At 39.6% G+C, this 26,603-nt stretch overlaps 1 protein-coding gene across 1 annotated transcript; it reads left to right on the forward strand.

Annotated features, from left to right (window-relative positions):
* Nucleotides 1–247: 247 nt before the first annotated feature.
* On the forward strand, nucleotides 248–24,907 carry LOC108698982 (opsin-5). The gene is made up of 6 exons (XM_041573341.1): nucleotides 248–1,091; nucleotides 8,621–8,826; nucleotides 10,368–10,467; nucleotides 11,469–11,573; nucleotides 22,883–23,106; nucleotides 23,237–24,907. Exons 1-6 carry the CDS (start codon nucleotides 983–985, stop codon nucleotides 23,714–23,716), a joined length of 1,224 nt encoding a protein of 407 aa, XP_041429275.1. The 5' UTR covers nucleotides 248–982; the 3' UTR covers nucleotides 23,717–24,907.
* Nucleotides 24,908–26,603: the final 1,696 nt, after the last annotated feature.

Genomic DNA, 26,603 nt, shown 5'->3' on the forward strand with positions numbered 1-26,603 from the left:
GGTTTTGCTTCCAATAAGGATTGATTATATCTTAGTTGGGATCAAGTACAAGCTACGCTACTGTTTTATTATTACAGAGAAAAAGGAAATCCTTTTTAAAAATTTGGATTTTTTGAATAAAATGGAGTCTATGGGAGCCATTCCATAATTCGGAGCTTTCTGGATATCGGGTTTCCTGGATAAGGGATCATATACCTGTACTTGATCCAAACTAAGATATAATTAATCCTTATTGGAAGCAGAACAATCCTGTTGGGCTTAATTAATGTTGAAATGATTTTTTCACTTGACTTAAAATTATGGAGATCCAAATTAAGAAAGATCCCTTCTCTGAATACCCCCAGGACGTGAGCATTCTGGATAATGGGTCCTATACCTGTATTTTATGAAAAATACATTTTTAATTACTTACATGGCTGCATTACTGAATTGGGGGTTGATTTATTTTAATACGCTGCTTAGCTGCTGAGACTGAAAGTGTCTTCCTTAAAACAAGTATTTACATTTAGTTTGCACTGTTTCTTCTCACTGAGGTCCAAGCCAGGAATTAGTTCAGGAACATTTCATCTCTAAAGAACATTGTGTTAGAAATCTTAAAGAAGAATTAAACAAATCAGATCTTGTTTTTGAGCCCAGACTATTTTGAGATACCACACACCCTTAGATCTTCATTAACTAAGAACTAATTAGGCAGAAGCTTTCAACAGATTAAAATGTTGCTTGTGATGCAACATAAGGTGGATTGGAGCTGATTTGCTGGGTCACAGAGGCTCAGGCATGGCTGGAACCCTAGTGGGACAGATTGACATCAGGTACAAGGGGCTTTGAGATGGTAAATCTTTAGAGCATCTTCCCTGCTTGAAGGCTGATCCAAAGGGAAAGGGGTCAAGCACTTATCCTGCTGTGAAACCAAACACTGCCCTTTCTACTAAAACAAGAACTTGTTATTCTTCCAAGTAGTGCTGAGGTACACGGAATAAGCATGGATGGGTTGTTGATGGACAGCTCCTCTCTACTATCAAACAGCTCCAGTTTGGCCAGAGTCTCGGAGGAAGGAGAGACAGCTATAGGTGTCTACCTGCTCCTGCTGGGTGAGAGATTAAAGATTATTTATCGGCTTTGCCAGAATCTATTTCACCTTATCAGTTTTAGAGGTAGTTGCTGGGTGATTCAGATTGCTATTTACTGGCCAATCATCCTTGCTATCCAGGCACAAGTAGGGCTACTGTATGATTTCCCTACACATACACGACCACATTACATAGTTCTTTTCATGACACTGAACAATCACACATATCTGCTGGAAAGAACTGGGACCTCTTCATTATTTTTTTAATGTAGACCAATCATCTGTGATTTCATAGAATCACAGGATCTATCTAAATCAGTGGTCTCCAACCAGTGGCTCACAAGTAACATGTTGCTCATCAACCCCTTAGATGTTGCTCCCAGTGGCCTCAAAACAGATGTTTATTTTTGACTTGGAGACTAAGTTTTAGTTGCAAAAAAACCAGATGTACTGCCAAACAGGGCCTCCTGTAGGCTACCAAATAGTCAATCGCAGTCCTTATTTGACACCCCAGGATCATTTTCATGTTGTCTTGCTCCCCAATTATTTTTACAATTGAATGTGTCTCACGGCTGAAAAAGGTTGGGGACCCCTGATCTAAACCTACCTCTATCCTTACATCCATCCATATATGCCAAGACAGGCCAGTATGGTAACATAGGCCAAACTTTCTCCTAGGGCTGAGAAAACGGACTAGGGGTAGGCAGAAGACAATTTAAGTGGTACCTGCCCAGCTCCCCTATCATTGTGCCCTAGGCAGGTGTCTCTTCTGCCCACCCCTAGTCCTGGACCGAGGACAGAGCATGATGGGCATGTGGTTGCCATTGAATCTTTTTTTTCCATCCACTGAACACCAAAACAAGACACTAAACATACTCCTCTGTTTCTAGTATTATTTACTCCGTGAATATTCCCTGTGTGCCAGTGTTATTTGCAAGTTATGTACCTTCATGGGGTTGAACAGTTGTTACCTGTTCTTTCTGCTTTACATTTGATTTCCTTTCCATTGTTTATTGTAGTGTATATGTCAGGCTTGTACTTATACCCTATTTGTTACTCTTGGCTCAACATTTGATTTATACTCGAGTTCTGGCCCAGTCCTGCCATTTATCTTGTACTGTGTTCTGGTTCTGCCTAATTACCAGTGATTTATTTATTTCTATATTTTGTGGCCCCTGCGGGTTTTCTCCCCTTGATTCCTCCCTTGTCTGACCCTTTTCAGTTTTCAGATAATGTTTAATGCATTGTTATACAGGTATGGGACCTGTTATCCAGAATGCTTGGGACAATTGATCTTTCCGTAATTTGGATATTCATACCTTAAGTCCACTAGAAAATCATGTAAACATATAATAAATAATAGGCTGGTTTTGCTTCCAATAAGGATTCATTATATCTAAGTTGGGATTAAGTACAAGATATTGCTTTATTATTACAGAGAAAAAGGAAATCATTTTTAAAAATTTGGATTATTTAATCATATTGGAGTCTATGGGAGACAGACTTTCCGTAATTCGGAGCTTTCTGGATAACGGGTTTCCGGATAACGGATCCCATAGCTGTACCTGCAGTCATCAGCACCTTATCCTTAGGGCTACGGCACACGGAATGTTTTCATCTCAGCCGTTGAGACACCCAATAGCCTCCAAATCTGCTATTCTATTGAGATGAACGGGAAGCAATTTTTAACTTAAACACTACAGGGCAGATTTATCAAGGGTGGAATTTTGAGTTCACGGGAGTTTGTAAAAACTCCCATAAACTCCCATTCAGTAAAATTAGATCATTTGAAATTTTTAAAATAAAATAAAAAATTTTAAATTCGGCTCAATGGGATTGACCTGCAAATTTGAATCAAATTCGATTTGAGTTTTTTCTCCAAAAAAATTTGATTTTCAGGAAGGCTGCCAACAACTCCAGATTGATCACAGGACTACCCCATAGGCTAAAACAGCAATTTGGCAGGTTTAAGGTGGCGAATAGTTGAATTTGAATTCTTAAAGGGCCAGTACATGATACATTTTGAAAATCGAATTTGATTTTTTTTTTTTAAGAATTCAAATCAAATTTTAACTATTCCCTAGTCGAATACAACTAAAAAATCTCGAAATTCTAATTTTCACTTTGACCCTTGATGAATCTGCCCGTACATGTATTGTCACTGATTGGGAAGTATCTGGGGTGGGGGTTTTAATGAACTTAAAGTTAATTTGAGGTCATTTTATGCTATATAGCAATGTCTACAAAATTGGTTTATTTGAAATGTACTTTACCTACTTATTCTGCTGAAGGGGTTGTTCACCTTTCAGTTAACTTGTTAGTATGTTATAGAATGGCTAGGTCTAAGCTACTTTTTTTGAATTTTCTTTATAGTGTTTGAATTATTTGCCTTCTGAATCTTCACAGCTTTTAAGTGTCACTGGCCCCATGTAAAAAACAAATGCTCTGCGAGGCTACAGATTTACTGTTATTGCTACTTGTCTTTGTAATCAGGCCTCTCCTATTCATATTCCAGTCTCTTATTAAAATGTATGCATGGTTGCTAGGGGAATTTGGACCCTAGCAACCAGATTGCTGAACAAACTGGAGAGATGTTGAATAAAAAGCTAAATAACTCAAAAAACATGTAATATTAAAAAATGAAAACCAATTGCAAATTGTCAATTGTCAGAATATCATTCTCTACATCTTACTATAAGTATAAGGTGAACAACCTCTTTAAAAGATGGACTTTCCAGACTGAAGCACTTGGAGTTGTAGGAAGGAATTCATACCTCCCAACTGTCCTGTTTTCAGCGGGACAGTCCCACTTTTGACAGCTCAATCCACAGTCCTGCATTTATACTGAACAGTCCCAACTTTCTCTGCACTGAACATCCAGAAAAAGAAACAAAGTTTCTAATCTAATTGGCTTTTGGCAGAGAGCCCAGAACAGCCACCAGGTGCAACTAAGATACTTTTGTAACAATTCTGAGATAAGCAAATAAGTAATTGTAACAATTTAGATAAGGAGGTCCCTTGGGAATAGTTAGACACACACCTTAACGGGCAATTCGCCTTCAGCAAAACTGTAATAACTGGAAAAAAAACAGACAAATATGTTCAAACTTTCATAACCTGCCAAATTTTGTAAAATGAACATGGTAAATAGGGGGTGTGACCACAGAATGGGCGTGGTCAAAAAATTCCGCAGCAATTTTTTTTTCCCTCATTTTATTTCCAAAATATTGGGAGGTATGGAAAGTAGCCTATGTCTGGGTATAGTCTTGGCTTTGCTTACACTTTCCCTTGTTTGTGTTAATTATTAGCATGCTAATGCTGACTGCAATGTAGTTCTAGTCAAGTGTTAGAAAATGAATGTTTGTCTATAAAGTTTATTCATGTAAAAGAGGGGGGATTCCAAAAAGTGGCATCTGAGGCACAATCATATTGGCAAGTCAACTTAAGCAATCAATAAAGAAATGAAAACGGATGGCACACACAATAGCATTCGTGCTAAACTAAAAGCAGGGAATTTATTTGAGATCTCCACAACGTTTCGGAGGCACAGCCTCCTTTCTCAAGTGCTCTCATGACTCCCAACTGCTGCACGAAAACAGAATGAAGAGAAACAGATGCTGAGAGACGAATAGTGAAGATAAACTTGATTATTTCAGAAAACAGTGCAGAATATTTAATTGATTGTATTAAAAAAGTTTCTTATTTCAGTATGATGAAGCTGATATTAAATTATAATTTTTGCCACAGTTCCCCTTCAATATGTTGGTAAAATGCAAAAGGTGCTGTTTTTTTAAAGGAGAAGTAAAGTTGAACTAAAGAAGCAGCTAGAAATGTTGTACATTATGTTTTGGGCTTGTAGCATCAGCTTATATTACAGGCCAACCTCATTTTCTGCTGGATAATTAGTGGTTTATCTCTTTTTATTGATCATTAACAACAGATTACATTACAGTAAGTTATTTGTCAGTTGGATAATTAGTGACAACCCCTAAGCTTAGCTTCTCAACAGCTGCTCAGAGCCCACTGAGCATGTGAGTGTCACAGACACTTTCCAAGATGGTGACCCCCTGTGACAAGTTTGAAGTCCTGGATCATTGCTGCTATTGACAAGCTGGAACTTTAGGCTGGTGCAATAAGTTCACTATATAAAAAATGGCATTTTTGGCCATATTCATTTTTAGGGTTTAGATGTCCTTTAAAGGGGAAGGAAACCTAGTCGGCACAAACCCCCCACCCCCCTCCCGTTTGTTGCCCACCCTCCCTCCTCCCCCCTGGCCTACCCCTCCCGCTGGGCAAATGCCCCTAACTTGTTACTTACCCTTCTGCGCAGGTCCAGTCCAGTCACAGGCGACATCTTCTTCCACGCGATCTTCTTCCTGCTGTGAACGGCGTTTTGGCGCATGCGCAGTAGGATCATTTCGCCGGTACGGATCTACTGCGCATGCGCCAAAAGTCACGCGCATGCGCAGTCAATCGTACCGGTGACATGATCCTACTGCGCATGCGCCGTTCAAAGCAGGAAGAAGATCGCGTGGAAGAAGATGTCGTTTGTGAACTCCCTGGACTGGACCTGCGCAGAAGGGTAAGTAACAAGTTAGGGGCATTTGCCCAGCGGGAGGGGTAGGCCAGGGGGGAGGAGGGAGGCCGACTAGGTTTCCTTCCCCTTTAAGGGGCAAGTGATCACCAAACAAGCCAAAGTTCTGTATGGGGTCCTTTTGTTAAAGCTGATTTTTAGCTTCAGAGAACATGGTGTATTTCTTATCAGTCCTGTGCAGTGTTTATTAACCCCTGCAGTGCAGTTGGTATCACCAGATTCGCCAGACTATCGTGGGAAGAAGGAAAGATGGAAATGTCACCAGGGGCAGAGGTACCCGACCCGCTGCAGGACTCTACCAAGCTGCTTTGCCTATCTTTAGTCTCTTACACATGGACTCTAGTGATGAGCGAATCTGGTGAATAATTTAAGAAACACATTGAGGTCCATTGGTGTTAAAAACATTTTTTATGTCAAAGGGCGTTTTTTTTCTTGTGGCAGCTTTTTTTGTCTTAGCAACATTTGTGTCCAAATGCATTAAAGTCACTGGGCATGTTTTTTTATTAAGGCTTCTTTGTCTAAATGCATTAAAGTCAACGGGCGTTTTTTCTTATGTCGACTTTTTTATCGTAGCAAATTTTTCCTCTGCAAATTTTTGCAAAAAAATTCGCAGATGGAGAAATGTGGAATTTCGCCGCAAATCCATCACTAATGGACTTTAATGTGCAACTATTAAGGGTATATAACTTTTATGTGTGTTTTTTTTTTAACTCAATTGCCTTTTGGGGGGTGTGAATTTCTCTGTTCTAATACCGTATATATTTAATGTACTGAATCAGCATCAAATGCAGCTTAATGTGTCTGTGTATAAGGGCCCAAGAACTGTGTCATATGTTCAAACTGCTGATACCCCAAATATGGAATACTAGAATGGGATCTGTTATCCAGAAGCCCATTACCAAGAAAGCTCAGAATTACAGGACGCCTCTCCTATACCCCATTTTGATCAAATATTTTAAAATGTTGTTTTTTTTTATTGTTTAAATCAAATAAAGACAAAGAGAAATTACAGGTTTAACATGAAAAAAAAAATTAGCAGAAGGTACAGAAACCATGAAGGTAAATATACTAACAGTAATGGAATGTTTTGTCTTGCGCATTAGGAAATATATCGATTTATATCAAAGTGCCTGATTCTTTTGTTATGCGTAAAATAGTAATTAAATCCAAATCTTACACGATAATATATATTTGCATAAATGTTACACATAGGGGGTTATTTATTAAAAGCCAAATGTTTTTCACTAGAAAAAAAAAAACTAGAATTTTTTGAGATGTATTATACCCCAATGCTGCAAAAAGCCCGAATCCGAAAATCTGCCATCTCAGATCTTTCGAGTAATTATGCGCAGGTATGTTTTTTTTCTGACCCGCACCCACCCAATACCCGCGCCCGCCCGCACCCGACTACCGGGTTCTCCTTAATGACACGCGGCCCAGCCGATGATGTCACAAAGGGGGCAGGGCGAGCAGGCGTGCGTCTATAAAAGTTCAAACAGAAGTTGGAAGCCAGCATTTGTAAGGTTGCGGGCGGGAAGTGCAGTCAAAAGAGCTCAACCCGCACCCTACAGGGGCCCTGACGGCTATCAGGCCACGTGCCTGCTCACCCGCCCCCTTTGTGATGTCATCGGCGGGGCAGGTCATTGTGGGTCTTTGTGACGTGGGTCTATGTGTGTATTTTGCCCCTATGTGATGCACATCACTACTGTCGAGGTAATCTATAAATCAGTGAGAGAGGCACCAATCTCAATTTGAAGTTTTTCATGGGGTTTAGCCTGAAAATCTGTTTTTTTGGGAGGTTTGCGGCCAAAAACTCAAAAAAAGTGAGCAATTCTGGGAAAAAACACGACAAATTCAAGCAATTCAGTTTTTTTGTTTGATTAGATCGTTTTTTTCCACGATCCGATTAAAATTAATTTTTTTCAATTAATAAATAACTCAAATCGGGCATGGGAATTTGGTTGTTTTTTTTTTTTAATAAAATATGAGATCAATTTTAGTAAATAACCCCCATAAAGAACACTGAAAAGAGAAACAGTTTCAAAGGAGGCTAAATAGTATACGTTATGACAAAGTTTGAAGCGCTTATTTGTGCTCATATCCGCTCAGAACTATGCCAAAATAAAAGACAAATCGTTGCATCATTTGTGTCGCCACTGTTATACCTCATCCCAGTGTAAGGTCTGTAATAAAAAAAATGCAAAGAACAGGGCCGATAATGCCTTGTGATTCCCTTCATACAACTCTAAGCTTTACCTTAGTCCTACTGCCCTTATTTTGTGCAGAGCTTTCAGTATGAAGAGTGTAAGTGCTTTAGCAAATGCCAAACATGTCACTGACTGCATTGCCCTTTGCCACTTACCTCCTCACTGCGGCTAATCGGATTAGTCCCATCCTTCAGAACACCATGCGCTAACTCAGAAGCTTAGCTTCTCAACAGCTGCTCAGAGCCCACTGAGCATGTGTGTGTCACAGACACTTTCCAAGATGGTGACCCCCTGTGACAAGTTTGAAGTCCTTGATCATTGCTGCTATTGAGAAGCTGAAACTTTAGGCTGGTGCAATAAGGTCATTATATAAAATATGGCATTTTTAGCCATATTCATTTTAAGGGTTTAGTTCTCCTTTAAAGAAAGTCAGCAAAATGTGTGTCATAGTGGGCAGGGTGGAAATTGCATGATGTCAGATACTGATAAATACTCTAGATAAATACTCTAGTCTACGTAGCAGCAGGGTAAAGATGAAAGGGTTTGCACCACCTGGAGTCATGTTAGATATGAAAACACAAGGGGAAGCTATAGATAGCTACTTTGCAGGAATCTCAAGCCAACATGTTCCTCTTTGTCAGATGTCTATATAATTGTGTTAAAGATCATACAATATGGTCCTGTTTCCTTGTTAACACTGGCACTTTTGCAGATGGTACAATGTATTAGAGATCTGCTTTCTCTCCCTAGGTTGGCTTTCATGGTTGGGCAATGGAGCAGTCATCTGTCTCATGTGCAACCGGCGGCGCTTACTAGATGCCCATGACCTTCTCACGTTAAACCTCGCTGTGTCGGATGCAGGAATTTCCATCTTTGGCTACTCTCGAGGGATTGTGGAGCTGTTCCATGGTCTTGGCAAAGATGGATTTCTGGCCAACAACTTATGGACGTGCCAGGTAAGCAGAAGATGAAGCATGGTTCACTATTGAGGGATACCAAGTTGTTCCTCTCTCAATTCTTTACTATTAAAGATGGTATATGACTTTGTGCTGGCTGTATAAATGTTTTTGGGAAACATTCCTAGATTTGGTCATCAACCCCTCCTTGTTATCACTACCACCCCACCAAAAGACAGTGATGTAGTTGCTACAGCTAGCTAATAGCACTGCAAGGTACTCATACGGAAACCTATATGGGAAAAGGGTTGCAGATACAGTTTATAAGAAACCATCAATATAACAGTCAATATTTATTAACACAGATAGATCACTTATATTTACTGATAAATCATAGGTTATGTAGTAAAAGAGGCAAACTGCAATTCTCTCTAGTAACCCATGACATTGAGATGTTTGCTTTCAATATCATGTATGCGGGTATTGGTTTGCTCAACTTTATTTCAGGCAGTCCCACATAACGGTTAAGCCTGCCCAAGGCTGGATCTGTTTCAGATTTGGAAGGGGGGGCTGTTTCCCTTTCCAGGTTAAAGGCAGTTCAGTAGTTGGCCAAGGGAGTTAGGTTTCCCTTGTCTTTAAAAAGGGAAGTTATCATGTGTATCGGTCTTTTTGGACCCCACTTGATGAAAGGGGGGTTTGGTGGCTGTGGCTGAGAAGCCTGAGGTGGAAGTAGGTTTCAGCAGGAATTATCAATGTCAGGAAACAGTGATGTAACAATGGTGCAATGCCACCCCCTGCAAAAAATCTTTGAAGGAACCTGTCACACACCTACCCTGCCCTTCCTCCACCTGCCAGCTCACCTGCTCGTATCCCCCTGCTCCCGCCATGCACGCAAGTTAGTTGAGCAACCAGAGGCTCCAAAGAGAACGCCAAGTGGGCTATTACCAGTGCCACTCATCAGCATAGATACTATGGGGTTAGGCTCAATGATAGGAGATCCCACTGTAAGAACCCTGAGGAGAAGTTCACCTATAAGCAAGTACTACACCTGGGTGTTGCAAATACCAGTGCATAACTATAGAGGAAGCAGACCCCGCGTGGGACCCAGACCACAGCATCCGCTTCCTCTATAGTGGCTCTTGCCCCGGAAATTTTGCACACCCTGCTGTGGACTATCTGCAGCTGCCAGGCATCAGGGTGGCTAAGGGGCAGGTAGGAATAGTAAGAGGCGGGTGGGTAGGCTGCCATGCATCGGCCCCTCAGAAGATTTTTTGAAGGGGGTCTGGCACCACATTGCTATGGCACTGGCAAATACTTTATCTGTATAACCTCATCAATGTTGTTCACTAATGTATTTTGCTTAATGTGAACAAACCTTAGAGGGTAAACCATGCAGAGTCCCCTTAAACTGACTACATCTTTTTCTTACCAATGTCGCATTTGCATGGGGTTTTCTATCAATAAAGCCATTATTATTCCCGATTCCTCTCTTCCCTTGGAGAACGCTAAATAAATGTGGTTTTGCTTAAGAATAAATCCTATTAACTGCTTTGGCAGGAATCCTGCATGATCTGCTCTGAGTCTCTTTCTCATCTAATTAGGTTGGTGGTTTTTTAATCCTCCTGTTTGGTCTGATGAGCATTAGCACCTTGACAGCAATCAGTCTTCTGCGATATATAAAGGGATGCCAGCCACACAAAGGTATGCGACAATCATTTCTTTTCATTCATTCATTTATATCTTTATATAAATACATTACCTTTAAACCAGGATTGCACACAATTGACTGTAACTTTTTTGTAACCTATATAGGGAAAATGAAAGGGGCAGTATATCCCTTTGCTCAACATAAATACAATGGATACAGCTTGGGCAATTGTTTTGATATTTCTTGAGCTAAACATGGTTTACTGGGAGATTGAAGTTAATCCATGTATGGTCCTTGCGAGGGAGATAATTACATTACCAAGCCCCCTTCCTTCACCCTTTGTTGAGACTGTTTTGTTAGCAGGAGTCCATTCATTATCTGTGCACAAGTAATTATCTATCACAAGCACCCAATATCTTAATTTCCCCTATTTGCCCTGTTTAGCACATGAAATAACATAAACCATAGATTTTATTTTGATTAAAACAATAGACAAATAGTATTGGGGATATTCACAATCACAATTGCCCGTTTTTATTGCACTTTTTCCAGTACGTGGGGAATTATGACTTCTACTTCATTCAGAATTTTCTTGCAGTTGTGTCGTCACCCCCCACCCCACCGAGGTTATAACTGAACCCTTGGGGGGTCATTTATCAACACTGGGCAAATTTGCCCATGGGCAATAACCCATGGCAACCAATCAGATTGTTGTATTCATTGTTCTACTTGCAGCTAGCTTGAAAAAGCTAATCACTGATTGGTTGCTATGGGTAACTGCCCATGGGCAAATTAGCCCAGTGTTGATAAATGAGCCCCCTTATGTTCAGCACAAGCAATATTTATTGGACAAGACTTTATTGGTCAATATTTATTGGACACGACTTTATTGGCCAATATTTATTGGACAAGACTTTAAGGAAATATAAACTTTTTATTGCGAGAAGTGGATTTTTGTTCTTGGAGCATATTTCCTCTACAAGACTGGGGGTTTTAATGTTTTCTGTTTCCTTTAATCCGCCTCTTTCATGATAACTTTGGGTTTTTTCTTCAGCCCACATAGTGGACAAACGGCATGTAACCATGGCAATTGTTTTCATATGGATTTCATCTATTTTTTGGTCGGGATCTCCAGTGTTGGGCTGGGGCAGCTTTACTGGTAAGTGTCCCTCAAATGGTGAAATTGTGGTATAAGACATTAATTGGAAGGGGTAACTAAAGACTTAGGGGCCCCATTACAAATTTGGTCTAGGCCCTTTCTTTAATGCTTCTATGCAAGTACTAGGTGTCACCAATGACCTAAAATTTCTTCTCCCACCCATCTACCCTTACATGTTAGATTGTGACATTGCCCATTTATGCTACAGTTTTGTTTTCATGTTTTTGCAGGGTGGTGTTGGCACCACTTTCTGTAAGGTTAATAAATGTTTATTTAGGTGATAAGTGAAGCAGTTGTAGTTATGGCATAATGCAAAATTATCCTGATGGTACAATTTGATCAGTGAATTTTGTCACTGGCTGTATAATTGCTCCTTGTATCTCCAAAACAATTGTCCTGAATAATGAGATTGGAAGATCTGATTGGCCAGTACCGCTGCTATATGTTGTGCTAAAATGAATCTGTTCTCCAAGATTTGAGAACTTAAAAAGCAGGGGACACGAGGGAAGGGGAATAATATGCTGGTACGTTGTATATGGATATATTCTTGGCAAGGGAATCTGTTATTCAGCAGATGAAATATAAACAAAACCATGGTTATTTTATATCTGGCATTACATATAAGAAACAAAATAATCCAGAACCGATGTTTGTGTATGCTTTTAATCTTATGGTTTATATTTCATCATACTTATATGTCAAGGTTAGACAGACGACTGCCATGCAACGGTAGGATCTTAGCACATTTAAAGTACTCCAAGGGTTTTGTAGAAGTTATGCCGACAGTGTTACAAATGAGCAACAAATGACAGCTATTTTTCCTTGCTTTACTGTAATATTTGTCAGATATTGAAGCTCTGTGTTGAATAAAAACCTTGGCACTAGCAAGGGTAAGTTGGCACTAACTTGCACTGGGTTGTTTGTGTTCCTCCTGGCACTTTAACGGAGAAGGAAAGCTACAGAGGCATTTTATTGCCAATAGATTAGCTGCAATAGTGCGAGCTAGAATGCTATATTTATTCTGTAGAATGTTTTACCATACCTGAGTAAAAAGCTCTGTTTGTTTAGGATAGGAACTGCAGTATTAATGTGGTGTGACATCACTTCCTGCCCGAGTCTCTCCCTGCTCTGGGCTCAGATTAAAGTAGAGAAGGGAGGGGGGGTGGAAGAGGAGCAAACTGAGCATGCTCTTGCCCAGGGCAATGAAGTCCCCTATATTAGCACATATTCAGTTTGTAGAAAACATTCTTTATAGACATAGGTTAGTCTGTAAAGATAATTTGTATCATGTCTTACTGTATTATAATAAATTATATACCCCCTGTTATGAAATATAAGTGTAGCCATATTCTGCCACTGCACGAGATCTAGCAGGAATTTTCTTGTGAATGAGTGCTACTGGAGTCCTGTGCCTCCGCTATATGGGAGAGCAGGTACACTATAAAATGGCATGCCTCCACACAGGGTCAGGACAGACTGGGCCGTAATACCCCCTCCCTGGGAACTTCTTTGATCAACAATCAGACACAGGGATAGAGTTGAACATTTTATTCGCAGAACACTGTAACTTTAAATAACATGCAGAATATGAATCTCTTTACAGTCTCTCTTTGATGTGAGCTGTTTGTAGTCTCTCAAATAATCAGTAAGTCCTTCAAACAAATATTCATCCCGTGTATACTCAAAACGGAGTGTTTCCAGCACCCCAGAGGTTGTATTGCCTGCCATTGGTGCACAATCCCCACTGAAGGCGAATTTCACGGGGGTCCCTCCAAGGATCTCTGTATCCCTGAGCCTCTTGAGTCCTATAGGTGGCCATACACGGGCCAATTAAAAGCTGCCGACAGACCAAGTCAGCATCTTATTGGCCCGTGTATGGGGCCCACCGATGGGCTTCCCCGATCGATATCTGCCAGAAAGTCGGCCAGATGTCGATCGGACGGGATTAAAAATCCCATCGGATCACGGCCGCATCTGTTCGTTGATGCAGTCCCGCAATCTGACCACCCGTAATCCATCGTTAGGATCCGATCGTTGAGCCCTAGGGCCCACAATCGGATCAGCCTGATATTGCCCATATCGGGCATATCGGGGAGAGATCTGCTCATTTGGCAAACAAGCAGATCTCTCCGTGTATGACCACCTTGAGCTGGGTCACCCTTGTCACGTTAATAACCCTCCTGGTCTCCTCGTCTGAGCCTCTGGCTGCTCCCTAAGTAACTCCTGATCCTGTCTTTCATTCCTAGAGTGACTATAACACAACTGCCCTTGCACTTCCTTCACTTATTCTGGAACCCACCTTTGTTCCAGGCCCTATGGAGCCCATAATACTTTCTCCAGCAAGTGTGCAGACCAAAAGAGACTGAGCACAAGGGATCTTTCCCTGTTATAATATAGAACAATCTATTGACATCTACTGGCCAGTCACTGAACTGCCAGCACAATACTTTCACATAGGAAAAAGGAAAGAAGCTTCCCTTCTAGAACTGAGGGCCCAATTAGCTGACTAAATTATGCCCAGGGGACCAAAGGACTTAAAGGTTTACAAAACCTTTTCCCACCTACATTAGGATATTAGAGTATATTTTTTGTTTTCCATATATATATATATATATATATATATATATATATATATATATATATATAGCAATGAAAAAGTAACACACTCAACAGGTTCAGTTTTAAAGGAGAACTAAACCCCCATACAACTAAGAGCCCCCTTTCGCCACCCTCCACTGGCCCCTTCCCTGCTTCCTCCCCACATAGTGTTCTACTAGAATAAGTGTTCCATCCAGCAGTAACTATATGTGCAGAGTAGCACAGTGGAGCTTAGGGGCGCCATGTTCGGTAGTTTCAGTATCTTCCGGATCCTCTTCTTTCTTTTTGGTAATCTACAGAGCTTTCCGGCTCCAGCTGCACATGCCCCAAAAGCTAAAAGTGTCGGTACTCATGTCAGATACTGAAGCTGCCAAATCTGGTGCCTCTGAGCTCTTCCACTCTATACCACAAATATAGGTCAGTGTTGCTGGATGGACACTTATACTTATACATACTTATAGATACATGTTGTTCTCCAACCCCTTGGACGTTGCTCCCAGTGGCCTCAAAGCAGGATCTTATTTTTGAATTCCAGGCTTGGAGGCACGTTTTAGTATTAAAACCAGATGCACTGCCAAACAGAACTTTAATGTAGGTTGACAAGCCACATGGGCTGCCAAATGGCCAATCACAGCCCTTATTTGGCACCCCAAGAATATGTTGCATGCTAGTGTTGATCCCCAACTCATTTTACTACTAAATGTTGCTCATGGGTTCAAAAGTTTGGGGATCCCTGTTCTAGTAGAACACTATGTGGGGTTGAAGCAGGGAGGGGGGCTAGTGGAATGTGACAGAAGGGGGGTTTTTAGCTGTAGTGTGGTTTAGTTTTCCTTTAATAAACAAATGAAATTCCAATATTTCGATCACATCATTCTGATCTCCCTCCCTGAGGAAGATAACAATGATGTGATTGAAACGTTGTAATTTCTTTTGTTTGTTAATTAAAATCAGTTGCTTTGAGCCTGTTGAGTGTGGTACTTTTTTGTTGTTGCTCTGTACACTTTTTACCTGCACCCAGCAATGCTGTGTTTTTGTTTGGTGATGTGGTGATATATAAAACTCTATTTAAATGTTGTTTACAAGTTACTTTCATAGGCTCCTGTCATAGACTTCTTATACCTGGGTTTATTTTATATTACCATTTAGAAATACTATCTGATGTAAATGTAAATATTTTCTAGTTGGCAAACTGCTGGCAGCCTTCGGGCGATCTGTTTAATATCACTGGGATTACGGCAGCTTGGGACAGGTTATTTTTGGCACATGTACAATGTAGGTCAGTTTCAGTGTGATTAGTTGGTATGTACACAGACATTAAGAAAGGGGAATTCTGTGGCGCTACCAGCTGCTACACATTTAATAGTGTTGTGATTTGTGTTGACACAAGTGAAAGTTAGCCTACCTATCTCAGCAGGAGGATGGCACCCACAAAGAATAAGGAAAAGAACACGTCATTCTTTAGTCCAAGACTCTTTTCCTCTACAAAGATCTAATGCTTGCAATTCTGAGATTTGAGTTTTATTGGCTCCTCGCTGTGATATGAGCTAAACGTTTTTAAGGAATGTCAAGTACTTGCATCTTGGAATAGAAAGAGGAGCTTGTCTTTAAGGCTCGGACACGTTCCATCATTCATCATTGGCTTGTAACATAAGAAATATGTAGTTATTTCATATAGTACAATCTCTATAAGCCAACTCTCTCTATAAGCTAAAGCAGGGGTCCCCAACATTTTTTTTTTACCCTTGAGCCACATTTAAATGTAAAAAGAGTTGGGGAGCAACACAAGCATGAAAAATTCCTGGAGATGCCAAATAAGGGCTGTGATTGGCTATTGGTAGCCCCTATGTGGACTGACAGCCTACAGGAGACTCTGTTTGGCAGTACACCTGGTTTTTATGCAACCAAAACTTGTCTCCAAGCCTGGAATTCAAAAATAATCACCAGCTTTGAGGCCACTGGGAGCAACATCCAAGGGGTTGAGGAGCAACATGTTACTCATGAGCCACTCGTTGGGAACTACTGAGCTAAAGGTTCAAGCACCTTTTTAAGGCCCCATCTCCCATCATAACAAGGTTAAAGATACAGGAACAGGATGTATTATCAGTAATGCTCAGCACCTGGTTTTTTCAAGATAAGGGGTCTGTAATTTGGATCAAAATACCTTACATCTATTAAAAATAATTTATACATGAAATAAGCCCAATTGGATTGTTTTGAATCCAATATGGATTCCTGCAGCTTAGTTGCCATCAAGTACAAGCTACTGTTTTATTATAACAGACTATAATTATATAATTATTTGTAGTGCTGTTTTGCTGAAACGGCTAAAAATTTGCAAAACGCATTGAAGTCAATGGGCATCAAAATTATTTTGACGCGATCGACAGACTTCTAGGGGTATTTTGGAGAGCACAAAGCCTTCCCAATCTCTCCCTACCTGGCCTTCATATTGCCCCTCCCCCCACATTCTGTTCCAAGTCCCCCAGATTGTGAACCACTACTATAGGGGTGATAGTTTTAAGTAGATAACACATACTTCCAAAAATGTGATATTATGAACAGAACATTGAACCTGTTTACAGCTTGACGAACTGTCCATGCTGGTATGGGTCCAGTGCAAAGGGCGATAAGAGGGAGAAGCCATTCCGTTCACTCCCAGAGGGTAAAAAGTTTTTTACTTCGAATTGTTAATAACAGTGGGTAACGATAGCTATAATCGAGTTTTTAATATGGGACAATTTATAATAGACACGGAACACGGATCAGAAGTTCCTGATCATACTTAGTAGGTTATTATCACAGTCAGTCTCCCATAACCGGGATGGCTTGTGGGTAACACTTTTTGTACACTGATGTGGAATGTTTACCATGGTATTAACGTAGCTAGTAACTAATTGATTTACGTACACTCCTGATGACATCACGGTTTGGATTTTCGCGCCACTTGGGGCTTTATTAGGGTTTTTTTCTGTGTGCATGCGCTTCCTGAGGACGGCTCAAGTTGCAAGCCGGAACGTCGAAATAAACAAAGAATTTGTTTCACTATAAGAAGACATGAGTGTGTGGTTTTGTTGTTGTTTTTGATATTTATCCGGATATTAACCAGCACCCAGGCATTGAGTATTCTTATTCTGAGTGCACCAGCATGTTGTTTGTTTTATATATATAGATATATATATATATATATATACAGTATTCACTTGTATATATAAGCTTCATATTTTATATACCGGTAATCGAGCAAAAAGCGATGCAATCCCAGTCTGTTGGCCCATAAACCTTCACACCTTGTGTCTCCATGTCATCTGTTCCAACTGCGCTGGGAAAATCTGGTTATTAATGGAATTATCCCAGAGAACAAATCAGTGATAACAATTCAAAGGTAATCCTCTCTAGCAGTGTTTGGATGTATACGGGATTAAAAGGCATTAAGGAACAACAATTTACTTCTATGTAAAAAATAACAATCATTAATGTGTATTCACTTTGATCAAATGCAATACATACATAGGATCTATTATCCAGAATGCTTGGGACCTGGGGTTTTCTGCAAAAGGGATCTTTCTGTAATTTGGATCACCATACTTTAAATCTGCAAAAGAATAATTGAAACCTTAATAAACCCAATGGGATTGTTTTGCCACCAATATGGATTAATGCAGCTTAGTTACCACCAAGTACAAACTACTGTTTTATTATTACAGAGCAAAAGGAAATCGTTATTAAAAAATAGAATTATTTGCTTAAAATGTACTCTATTAGAGATGCTTTCTGTATAAAGGGTTTCCAGGTAAGGGATTCCATACCTGTATCTAAAGTAACTATGGATTTTAGACATTTACTGTAGATTAGGGCTGCCACTTCTACAGAACTTTGCAATAAAACATCATTCATATTAAAATAGGTCATTTGTTGCCATGTATTTGCATGAACAAATACATCATATAAATTATGTTTATTGTGTTCATTTTGTAAGCATTGATTTATGGCGTTACTTTACTACTTTAATTGTAAAGTAATGTTACAGGTATAGAAAAATGTTAAATGAAAGGGATTGTTCACCTTTGAGTTAGCTTTAATAGATGTAGAGAGTGATACTCTGAGACAATTTGCAATTTTGGTTTTTGAGTTATTTCGTTTTTTATTCTGCAGCTCTCCAGTTTGCAATTTCAGTAATCTGGTGACCGGAGCCCAAATTACCCTAACAACTATACATTGATTTGAATAAGAGACTGGAATATGAATAGGAGATGGCTTAAACAGAAAGATGAGTAATAAAGATATATGTGTAGCCTTATAGAGCATTTGTTTTTTTAGTGACCCCATTTTGAAAGCTGGAAAGAGTCAGGAGAAAAGGCCATATAAACAATAAAAATTAAATAAGGAAGACCAGTTGAAAAGTTGACTAGAATTGGCCATTCTATAACATACTAAAATTAACATGAACCGCCCCTGCTTGGCATTTTATTTCATTAGACATAATTTCTTAGGCTTAATTTGGGCAGAGTTCCCATTTACAAAGAGAGATGGGTGAACAGAAAGCTTGGTAAATTCAAATTTCTTTAGAAAGAAATGGAACCCATCTTCAAAGCCCATGTATTTCCTTGTTATTACCTTCATTTTTATTGGTGGAAGGATCACCGTGCAGCAGAGTTTACTATTAACCTTATGCCATAGGTATCCTTATCGGGAATAGAAGAACATGTAATGGAAGCAGTATTTTATCATTTTGTCCAAAGATTGAGTATTAATCCATTGCCTGCAAGCCAGTATTCAGTATTTCATTAGAATTAGACATTTGTCCAATTAGCCATTTGCCTTAATGAGCAAATAACGCTTTCATCACTGGAAACATATCCAGATAATGGTAATTGAAAACGACAGGCTTCTTTCCAGGACACATGCTCTGGAATCAGTCAGCACATGTTCATGGAAATATATAACAGACATCTTTATTCCATCATTATGTCAAGGGCTCCCCTATCTTTAAATCTGCTTGTGTTTTTGGTGGGGAGGTTGCAAATATTTGCCTGCTTCTCTTTTGGCTCATCTGTTTCCATTATATATTGTTTTCCTTTATGTAAAGTCTGTGCTTTGTTTGTGGATATTAGCAAACAGCAACTATCTCTCGTCTTATCTGTCCAATCTGTATCACTTACATGCCCTGTGGCGTTAAAAACATTTTCCCTGCACTTTTCTTTTGATTCTGCCAAAACATGTTCTGTTTCTATTAGAATCCTCAAAGTCTCTCTTATTTCTTCTTTTTGGTACTCATTACAACTGTTATTACAACTTCAAATTGGATCTTCCTTCCTGCAAGGAAGTATGATTCAATTTGGACAATATCGTCAGAGTAATCTGAAACCATGGGTTCCTATGTAATCAGTGTTTTGTCAACTTTCATTTGCCTCAACCCCTCGGCATGTTTCTGTATGATGTGCTTGAGTTCAGAAGAGCATCTCAAGAGGTCCTTTCAAAAGAGAGAGTTTGACTGTAGAATCCCATGTAGTGAAGACATCTCACTAGCCTGGGTCCCTTTCAAACTGTGGTCCTTACACTTGTTTCACTCCACCATCCACTAGATCACAAACTGGGGGTCATCAAAACTCCCCACCAGCACAGAGGCCAAGTTGAAAGAGATGGAACATCTCAGAGGGGCCCTGAAGACGTGTGGGTGTCCAGATTGGGCCTTTGTGAAAACCAGTACAAAAAGAAGCAATAACTACAAGACTACAGATGAAGGTGGAAAACAGGACAGGAGAAAGAACTTGGTCCTCCCATATGTAGCTGGGGTGTTGGATTTTTACTAAACACCACATCCCCATCTGCTTTAAACCCAGCAATACACTGAGGCAGCAACTAGTTCACCCAAAAGACCCAACTCCAAAGCACAAGAAGAGTAACATTGTGTGTGCAGTAGGGCCGTATATATATATATATATATATATATATATATATATATATATATATATATATATATATATATATAGCTCCAAAGGTTGCCAGCACTCTCGAAATGAGGAATTAATTTGCCTGGGTGCAGAAACAACAAAATATGTCCAACAACTGTAGAAAGATCCGCACTCACAGGTCTTATAGAGAAAAATAAATAATTTATTAGTTACAAAGGACTGACGTTTCGGCCTACCCAAGGCCTTTCTCAAAGTGAGAAAGGCCTTAGGTAGGCCGAAACGTCAGTCCTGTGTAACTAATAAATCATTTATTTTTCTCTATAAGACCTGTGAGTGCCTATATATATATATATATATATATATATATATATATATATATATATATATATATATATATATATATATATATATATATATATATATAATATATATATATATATATATATATATATATATATATATATATATATTATATATATATATATATATATATATATAGGCCCCCGAGTACTTGTGCATAGGGTGGAATGGTTTTGGGGGTGGCCCTCAGGGTGCCTATTTTTTATTTATTTTTTAAACTCTCCCCACCCTCCGCCATGGATTTCCATAGGAAATCCAGTGATGAAGCTTAAGTGGTGAGGGGTAGGGGGTCCGAGGAAGACTGCTGAAGTGACATCACATACACTGCACTCTGCCGTCACTTCCACTAAATACGTTGTGTGATGTCAGCTCACTGGGGGAATGACGTCAGCGCGCACACCGTAGGGGTGTGTTTAGGTGTGCTGCCTAGGGCGTCATCGGACCTAAATACAGCCCTGCAGTGTGGTGAGGAGTGTTCTGATTTGTATGTGGGAGAAACCAAACAACAGTTACACCATCATATGGAGCAGCACAGAAGTGTCAGCTTCTCTGGTCAGAACTCAGCCATGTACCTACATCTAAAAGAAAAAGGACACACGTTTGAAGACTGCCAAGTCCAGATTCTAGACCGGGAGAGCGACTGGTTCCGAAGAGGTGTTAAAGAAGCCACATATGTAAAAACTGAAAAACCAACTTGGAATAGAGGCGGGTGGGGGGTGACATCTTTTGTCTGCCACATACAATGCTGTTTTGGCCCCTCTCCCGGGAAGGTTTAATAACACATCTAAGCTCCAATCTTGCTAATACAATCAACACCTAACTTAATCACATCATTGAGGTTTATGATAAACAGATTATGCTGACTGGAGCAACATTCCAGTGGATATATTCTCAAAAGGAAGATCCTATTTACAAGTTCTAAATTGAGAAAGCCAGTTGGATGACTGGTGAAACTTCTTCAAGGAAAAAACACAGCAAGTCCAGTTGATTTGACATATTTCTACAGATATACAATGACCTGGATGAATGAGAATCTTCACAAACATGTGGTCCTTACACTTATGCAGGTGTCGCCTAAATGTGTCATACTAACTGTCCTCCTTGGTGGAGCCCAGTACTGCGCTATCTAAGATGGCCTGTGTATCTCACACCTTTACCTCTTTCACTGGGTTTTTGCTCCTGTCTTCACTAAGATGTTGGTTCCCTTAGGACACAGACTTGATATTTTTTTGTAGGGTGCATTTCTAGCAATGCATTGAATGCAAATATGTGCAGAGTTAATGCAGAGCTGTCAACCTTTAATGATCTGTCTTCAGGGGATCCTGAAGTTTTCCGATGTGGAAATGACATCAGAGAAAGAGGCATCATATGCATCCACACAACCCACCATGGAGAATTGGATTCCATGCTGTGCTTGAGCATATCGCTCCACTGATGTCACTGAGCATGCACACATAAGATTTTTGCCCAAAAATTCATCCAAATTGTAGAAAATCACCAGAAATTGGGTAAATGCATAGGAATGACACAATCCGGTAACTCCCGGAAAAATGGGGTGGAGGGGTTGACATGTCGGCTAATGAGTGAGGAGTAAGCCACTAGAGGAATGTAACAAGCAATTTGGTAAATACTTTCAGATACATTTAGAGATGTAGGGTGGAGCTGAATTAAGTGAAATGCTTTAAATGTTAATAGTTTCAATTTTATTTATAGCATTATAGAGCTGACAGTCTCTAGAGGGTAAGGCTAACAGCACAATTATAGCAGTCGATACGTCATATGGTGAGAGAGTAAATCATCATTTTGGTGGCACCTTGGGTGATAAAATCTCATATTTTGGTAATATTCCTTAGGTAAAAGTGAAATGATAGAGTTATTCATTAGATATGAGGAGCAAGGACATTAATAAGGCAGGCTGTCTGACCCCTTCCTTATCACATAACTCTCATAGAATGCACCTTGCCCACTATGTAGTGTTTATTATGAAACAATCAAGCAGGGATCAGATTATCCTTGCACAGTTTCTTTGAAGCATCTTCAGTTCTGGTTTCCAACAACACAGCTACTTATTTAAGATGATATCTTAAGCTCGGTGATGATGCTTTCAATGAAAGGGGTTTATTGGCTCAGATAACTGAATTTGCTTTAGAAAATGGGGGATCATCATTCAACAATAAATCAGGAGCATAACTACAGAGGAAGCAGACCTTGCCCAGGAGGTATAGGGGGCCCCAGGAATCACAAATTAATGAGCAATTTAGACATATATTTGTAATACAGGACAACTACTGTATATGTTGGGGGCCCTAAAATTAATTTGCTGTGGGGCCCAGTAATATCTAGTTATCTGGAATAAATGCAAACTTTATTGTATTATGTACAAATATGAGTATACAGTATGTGCTCACTCTGTAACAACATTTATGAATCTTCCTGCAGAGCGCAAGTACGGCACATGTGAGATTGACTGGGTTCAGGCCACCGCTTCCTCTACCTACAAATCTTATGTTATTGGAGTCTTTATATGGGGCTTTGTCCTTCCGGTGTCCATCATGGTCTTCTGCTATGTGTCCATCATCAAAACGGTACATAAAAGCCATAGAAATTCCAGGGGAGGAGAAATAAGTCAACGCCAGCTTACTATGGAGCGAGACATCACAAGGGTAATCTTGCAAACACCTTATTTCCTCATCCATTCTGACTTTGCAAATAACTAGTGGAACATTTGAGGCTTGGAGGTTCTACATGCAATGATCTATTATATAAATTTCTCTTTCTCTGTTTTATCTTCAGGTTTCATTTGTAATTTGCACAGCATTCTTGCTTGCCTGGTCGCCATATGCTGTCATTTCTATGTGGTCAGCCCTTGGTTACCAGGTGCACGGCCTCACCGGTGTAGCAGCCACTCTACTTGCCAAATCAGCCAGTTTTTACAACCCCATTATCTATCTTGGGATGAGCCCTAAATTTCGACAGGAGCTCCAGGCCCTACTGTGCTGTCTTCGTCAGAATGGAGATCCTGTTCAGAGCTTTGAGAAGCCAGTGATAACCCATGAATCCAAAGTGAAACAGTGCAACAAGCCAACCTTAGACGACAAAGGGATAGAAGAAAGGGGCATCCTAAATAACAGCTCTTTGGCTGCAGGGATGGAGAAAGCTATCTTGGGGGCTCAAGGTGTTCCAGAATCCTTAACTGTTGATTCTCAGATTTCAGACCCAATGAAAAATAGTGACATTAGTTTGAATTTTCCCATGGAAAGTAATCAAATATAGAGGAATGATTGGAAACAATGCATTTTGTGCTCCATCTACTGTAAACATATGAGACATGTATGTGGAGGGGTGTGTGTATGGATGCTGGGTTTTCATTTGGAGGGGTTGAACTTGATGGACTTTGTCTTTTATCAAACCAATTTAACTATGTAACTAACTATGTAACTATGTCCATTACTTGATCTTCTACACAACAATGGGACACTTCTTATGCCATCTTATCTCATATTTTACATTATAACTGAGCTTTTACCTCTTACTCCATCTCTTACACAGTAACAGAACACTTAGGGGCCGATTTACTAACAATCGAATATTGAATTTTCCCCCACAAATCTCTAAAAATGAGTGGTTTTCTAATTTTTTTTAAAAAAGAAGCTCTAAAAATTTAAGATTTATTAAAACGTTAAAACCATGCAAACCACCAATACAAATCTTCGCCGGGTAAAAGTGGTCAAGGTCCGATAGAAGTCAGTGGGAGCTGTGCTGATCCTATTGGACATTTTCGCTAGGAATTGTCCGGTATTTGTATTTTTTAGCGCATCATTCAGAGGTCGACTTGACTTTTGTAGTTTTCGAGTTTTGGAGTTCACCAACCTCTAAATCCACTAAAATAGGCCCCTAACTCTTTACTCATTCTTATATACAATAACATGTCATTCTATTCCATCTTTTGCACTATAAATTTATTTACAATAAATGTACTGAATATATAGTGACATGCCGCCTTTACCTCTCTACTCCTAACAAATATACACAGATAAAACAGATACTGTATGAACTTAAGCATCTGACATATGACAGCACAGTGTGACAGTTGCATGTAAAGTGCTGTGCTAGATCCTTCACTCCAATTATCCAGTCTCCCAGTGGGTGCCTTGTAGTAGCTCTCCACATGTGCCTGTAATGCCTTCTAATTCCCAACTGGTAAAATCATACTAAGGGGCTTACATATCAATGCTTAAAACAATGGTGTGTTTTATTTAATATTCCCCAAATGCCACATTTGACACCATTATTAGACACCACTTCAGAAGTTGCATAATAACTAATCGCTCTGGAGAAAAATGCATTAAAAGCCTCGTTGGATGAACTCTGTCTTTTCCCACAGCATTTTCAATTGGACACATCGATGGGGCCGATTCATCAAGCTCGAGTGAAGGATTCGAAGTAAAAAAACTTCGAATTTCGAAGTGTTTTTTGGGCTACTTCGACCATCGAATGGGCTACTTCGACCTTCGACTACGACTACGACTTCGAATCGAAGGATTCGAACTAAAAATCGTTCGACTATTCGACCATTCGATAGTCGAAGTACTGCCTCTTTAAAAAAAACTTCGACCCCCTACTTCGGCAGCTAAAAGCTACCGAAGTCAATGTTAGCCTATGGGGAAGGTCCCCATAGGCTTGCCTAAGTTTTTTTGATCGAAGGATATTCCTTCGATCGTTGGATTTAAATCCTTCGAATCGTTCGATTCGAAGGATTTAATCGTTCGATCGAAGGAATAATCCTTTGATCGTAGCATTTGCGCTAAATCCTTCGACTTCGATATTCGAAGTCGAAGGATTTTAGTTCCTAGTCGAATATCGAGGGTTAATTAACCTTCGATATTCGACCCTTGATGAATCGGCCCCTTACAGTTATGCTGCATTTTTACAGAGAGGTACATGGTCAATGAAAACCAATACACAACTTGATAAATATGCCATTTTTTTAATGCTTGGTGATGTGTGATGTGTTTGGTCGCCATTTTTTTTTTTATACAGTTTAGTAAATCTTCCAAAAAAAGACTAAACTGACTAATTAAAATTGTCTAATTGACTAATTGAAACCTGTTTTTTGAAAAATGTTTTTACCCCCCAGTACAGGTATGGGGCCTCTTATGCATATTGTTTGGAGCCTGGGGTTTTCCGGATAATGGATCTTTCTGTAATTTGGATCTTTGTACCTTAAAGTGATACTGACACTAAAAAACTACCTATAGGTCATGCTGATTGTTTTTTGCTGAGAAGTTTCTTTTTGTAAATAATTGTTAGTTGAAGTTCCTAAACCTGACTGTTTTGCTAACCTGACTGTCCCATCTCAGCCTGTCAGTTAAAGTTTCCAATGCTAACGGACTCCTGCTGCACAAATATGGCAGCCCCCTCATAGAGCAACACAGGGAGTCATATAGGTAATGAAAAAGCTTTGGGCAAATACTTTATGGCAAAATTATAAGTAGCATGCAAAGTCAATTTTATGGTAGATGTAAAAAAAGGTTTAATTTCTGGTGTCAGTATCTCTTTAAGTCTACCCGAAAATCACGTAAGCGTCAAATAAACCCAATAGGCTGGTTTTGCTTCCAATAAGGATTAATTATATCTTCGTTTGGATCAAGTTGAAGGTACTGTTTTATTATTACAGAGAAAAAGGAAATATCTTTAAAAATTTGGATTATTCGAATAAAATTGAGTCTATGGGAAACGGCCTTTCCGTTATTTGGAGCTTTCTCGATGACGTGTTTCTGGATAACTGATCCCATACCCGTCCCTGCTGTCCCCTAGTCTATATACCTACCACTCCTGCTATGTATGGCCTATAATTACCACCTGCTTGAGACATACAGGGTTTCCTTGTACCACAGTGCGCTGTTCCTGAGGATTGCTTCGCTGTAAGCAAAGGTGACATCGCCCAAATACAAAAACATCCATTTAAATGGATTAAGAATGCCCTTGGCCAGGAAGGTGTGTTATGCATTTAATATAGTTAATATAGTTAATATTAATCATAAAGGATATCACTGAAATTTCGCTTCTCAGTGAGATCTTCTTCAGGATTATAGAAACATATTTTATTTTACTTTGCTTCACTCTAAGAACAGTCGTAATTGATAATCCTCTCCCCAGC

Source organism: Xenopus laevis, chromosome 8L (genome assembly GCF_017654675.1).
Source record: "Xenopus laevis strain J_2021 chromosome 8L, Xenopus_laevis_v10.1, whole genome shotgun sequence".
NCBI classification, from domain to species: Eukaryota; Metazoa; Chordata; class Amphibia; order Anura; family Pipidae; genus Xenopus; species Xenopus laevis.

Bases quoted from the DNA above. Each gene is read 5' to 3' on its own strand.
- LOC108698982 (XM_041573341.1), top strand. From the start codon at position 983: ATGGATGGGTTGTTGATGGACAGCTCCTCTCTACTATCAAACAGCTCC. The intron at 8,827-10,367 runs GTAAGCAGAAGA...TCATCTAATTAG, and splicing joins ACAACTTATGGACGTGCCAG to GTTGGTGGTTTTTTAATCCT. The intron at 11,574-22,882 runs GTAAGTGTCCCT...ATCTTCCTGCAG, and splicing joins GGGCTGGGGCAGCTTTACTG to AGCGCAAGTACGGCACATGT.